This window comes from Sitodiplosis mosellana, unplaced genomic scaffold (assembly GCF_009176505.1).
Source record: "Sitodiplosis mosellana isolate CC-2019 unplaced genomic scaffold, AAFC_SMos_1.0 Smas_scaffold_4852, whole genome shotgun sequence".
In the NCBI taxonomy this organism is placed as follows: Eukaryota; Metazoa; Arthropoda; class Insecta; order Diptera; family Cecidomyiidae; genus Sitodiplosis; species Sitodiplosis mosellana.
Window position 1 is genome coordinate 599 of NW_022600094.1, and position 4,234 is coordinate 4,832.

At 37.8% G+C, this 4,234-nt stretch overlaps 2 protein-coding genes across 2 annotated transcripts; both read right to left on the reverse strand.

The window, feature by feature from the left end:
* Positions 1–286: 286 nt before the first annotated feature.
* On the reverse strand, positions 287–946 carry LOC129572378 (uncharacterized; the record flags this gene model as incomplete). The annotated part of the gene is made up of 1 exon (XM_055452324.1): positions 287–946. A coding segment is annotated over exon 1 (660 nt), but the record flags the coding sequence as incomplete, so codon positions are not given.
* A 1,025-nt stretch (positions 947–1,971) lies between these two features.
* LOC129572377 (uncharacterized) lies at positions 1,972–3,738 on the reverse strand (the record flags this gene model as incomplete). Its single annotated transcript, XM_055452323.1, has 2 exons — positions 1,972–2,040; positions 2,219–3,738. Coding segments are annotated over 2 exons (1,589 nt in total), but the record flags the coding sequence as incomplete, so codon positions are not given.
* Positions 3,739–4,234: the final 496 nt, after the last annotated feature.

Consider the following 4,234-nt stretch of genomic DNA (forward strand, 5'->3'; position numbering starts at 1 on the left):
CGATTTTGGTTATTGGTCGAGTGAAAGTGTTATTGCGCATTTTAAGTGTTACCACTCTCGTGAGTGCGTCATGACCCTTGTGCACGTCGATTACGCGCGCCATTGGCCAAGAGCATGGTGGTGAATTCTCATCTTTCACCAAAACTAATTCATTCAATTTTGGCTCTTCTTTTTTCGTAAACCATTTTGATTTGGTTTGCAATTCATTTAGATATTCCGTTTGAAATTTTTTCCAAATGTTTTGACTCATTTTTTGCACCAATTGCCAACGTGAAAGCCAGTTTACGTTCGTTTCGATGTAGCTTTCGTCGGGTGGTGCCAGTAACGGTGCCCCAATCAAGAAATGTCCAGGTGTTAGGCAATCGATGTCATCAGGGTCAGTAGATAGAGCACAAAGTGGTCTTGAATTTGCACATGCTTCCACCTGATACAATAATGTGGACAATTCTTCAAATGTTAGCGCAGTTTTTCCGATTGTTTTTATTAAATGAGTCTTTGCAACTTTCACACCAGCCTCGGCGAGGCCATTGAAATGAGGCGCACCAGCGGGTGAGAAATGCCAAGAAATGCCTTGCTTTGAAAGTTCATCGCAGATTGTTTTGAACTCTTCTTTTTCGATTTCAAATAAATCGCTTAGATCTTTATTCGCTTTTACAAAATTTGTGCCATTGTCACTGTTGAAGCTCTTGATCATTCCACGACGCGCTACCAATCTGCGAACGGCAGCTATGAACGCATCGGCTGTTAAATCTGATACTAGTTCGATATGAAGTGCCTTTGTAGCCATACAGACAAATATTGAAATGTAAGCCTTAGAAATTTTACCAGCCCTACCTTTTGCCGTTTTGTATGGAATTGCACCGGTGTAGTCTACTGCTACGTTGGTGAATGGCTTTTCAACAATGTTTACGCGATTGGCTGGCAAATCTGCCATTAATTGTGACATGGTTTTTTGTCTTTGTTCGAAGCAAGGAATGCAACGATGCAACATTTTCTTTATTTCTGTTTGTGCATTCACAATCCAAAACTGCTGTTTGATGATTGCTTCAGTGGCTCTCGCTCCACCGTGCATGCATAATAAATGAAAATGACGAATTATTAAAGTTGTTACGCTATTGTTTTTTGGTATTAAGATTTGATGTTTTCGTCCAAACACCAAATCCGAATTTCGTAGTCTGCCACCTACGCGCAGAATGTTATTTTCATCTAAGAATGGGCTTAGTTTCAGAATGTTATTTGAAAAATTTACTGATCTTTTCTTCATTAATTCACTTATTTCGGCACCAAATGCCTCCCGTTGAATGATTTTTATTATTGCTGTTTCCGCTAAATTCAGCTCATCAGCCGAAATCGGAGACAATGCTTTGGGCCCCTGTTTTGCTTTGCATAACGATGCAAAACGAAAACAGTATGCGATTATTCGTTTCATTTTGTTGAACGACGAGACTTCAGGAAGAATTTGTTCGTTTGAAATTGGAGAGATTTCTACACTTAATGCGAGTGATTCAATTATTGGGTCAACGTTATTTAAATGACTTGCATTGTTTGCATAGTAATTGTTTTCACGCAAAAACTGTGGGCCATTCCACCACATTTCATGTCTCAGCAATTCCGATGGCAACATGCCGCGTGAGGCGCAGTCTGCTACATTTTTGTCAGTGGTAACATGATACCAGTTTTTTGTTCCAATTGCCCTATCTGTAAGGGATTACACCTTTAAAGAGTCAAATGAAACACATTCATATTTGCTGAAGGTTTACATAAAACTAAATTCATTTTATTCAAAGAAAGACATGTTTCGATTGTTTACTTTGGTTGACTTTGCATTAAATTGGACTTTGATTGATTTGCATTAAATTGAACTTTTGAACATTGTGAAATAATGATGAAAAAACCTGCTTACTGAAGCTAATTTTACTTTTGCTTGAATACTGTTTATTATTAATTTCTTTGTTCATTCCTGAATACTATCTATTGCACAAACACGGTGTGCGATAAACTTTTTATATCGCTTCGGATTTCCTCGAATCCAATCGATGACTATTTTTGAATCGGACCAAAGAAAATTTTTGCTGAAATTTATGTTTGTTGCTTTTAAAACGCCTTTCGTCAATTTGGCAAGTAAATTTGCTGCACACAATTCCAATCTCGGTATTGTGAGTGCGTCTTTCGTTGTTTTCAGAGGAGCTACTTTATTTTTTGCGATTAATAATCGCACCGTGTTTTGCGTGACGTTTTTAATGTAAATCACAGCTGCGTATGCTGGTTCCGCTGCGTCACCGAAACCATGCAACTCCATGACATCCTCAGGATTGTAATTTATCCAACGTTCCACTCTGATGTCATTAATGAGATGCAATTCGCTTTTTATTTCCAACCATTTTTCAGCGATTTCTTTCGGTACAATTTCATCCCAATCGACGTTTTTCTCCCACAACTTTTGTACCAAAATTTTCGCTGAAATTACTACTGGACATATCCAGCCAAGTGGATCGAACATTGAAGAGATTTCAGATAGTAGCAATCTTTTTGTAAATGGATTTGAATGATTTTTTAAACTGAGTTCGTATGTGAAAAAATCTTGAGACGGCGACCATTTTATGCCCAACGCTTTCACGTTGCTGCTTATAGCCTTCAATTCACGATCACTCTCCGGAATTGCGGACAGCACATTTACGTTGTTTGAAGACCATTTTCGTAAATTGAATCCGGCTTTGCTGAATACATTGCGCAAGTCGCTACACAATTGTATTGCTTCTGCCTCAGTAAAAGCACCTTTTACCACATCGTCAACCCACATGTTTTTTCTTATGGTATTTGATACTTCTGGATATTCATTTTGGCAATCGATTGCAAGTTGTCTTGTAGTGCGATGTGATAAAAAAGGAGCGAGACTGGTGCCGTATGTGACCGTGATAAGTCTAAATTCAGAAAGCGGCAGTTCAGGGGAATCACGCCAAATGATTTTTTGCAAGTCTCTTTGGCTTTCGTCGATTAAAATTTGGCGGTACATTTTCTCAATGTCAGCCGTAAATGCATATTTGTAAATGCGAAAATTGATTAGAATGCTTAACATGTCCTTTTGTTCTATGGCACCCAATGCAAGTTCATCATTGAGAGATTTTCCGTTGTCAGTTTTTTGAGAGCCATTGAACACTACCCGAAGTTTCGTAGTTGTGCTATCTCGTATTACACAATGATGTGGTAAATAATACGATGTGATATTTGGATTGTAAACCGATCGTTCCATATGACCTAGGTCAATGTACTCGTGAATGAATTTTTTATATTCTTCTGCCAATTTAGGATTTTTTTTGAATCGATTTTCAAGCTGCAAAAATGTTGCAATGGCGCATTTTCGCGAGTTTCCTAAATCTGGTGCATTTTTTCCATTTTTGAATGGCATTTTGACACAATATCTTCCATTTTCCAAACGAATAGTGTTTTCTTGAAAGTGGTTTTCACACATTTGTTCTTCTTCAGTGAGAGCGCACTCGTCATCGTCGATTTTTATATCATCATGCTTGAAAAATTCAGATATACGTTGTTCGACGTCGACAACTGAAATGAGCGTTGTTACTTGTGCTCCCACGGCTGAATCAAAATTGGTTGGTCCCGAAATGATCCAACCCAATTCAGAGTTTTGGGCGATCGGTTCGTCTGTAGAACCTTTTATGAGACCTGGTTTTATGATTTGTGCGTATTCAGCTGCGCCGAGAAGAATGTCTATCGGACCAGCTTCAATGTATGAAGGATCAGCGAAATGAAGATTGTTCAAATGTGAGAATGATTTGTTAAAAACATTTTCATTTCGTGAAAAATTTACCAAACTTTTTAATACAATTGCAGTTGTATTCAAAACAAAATTTGAAGTGAATCGAGGCGAAATGTGCAAGTCAACAATGTAATTGCACACCTGATTTTCTTTTGTTATTCCACTTACACAAGTTTTTTGTTTTATTCTTTTTAGTTTGAGCAATTGCATTGCTGATTCGGTGATGAACGCGCTCTGCGATCCTTGATCGATCAGAGCACGAAGTGCATATTTTTCGTTATTTTTACCTTTCACGCTAATTAATGCCGTAGCTAATAATACACGCGAATTCGATGCTGAAAAATTTGCTGATACTACTGAATTATCATTTTCGTGTTCATCGTTCGATGCTTGATAGTCCGAAATTTTCGCGACATTTGATTTAACTGAATCGAAATGCAGTAATGAATGATGTTTTTT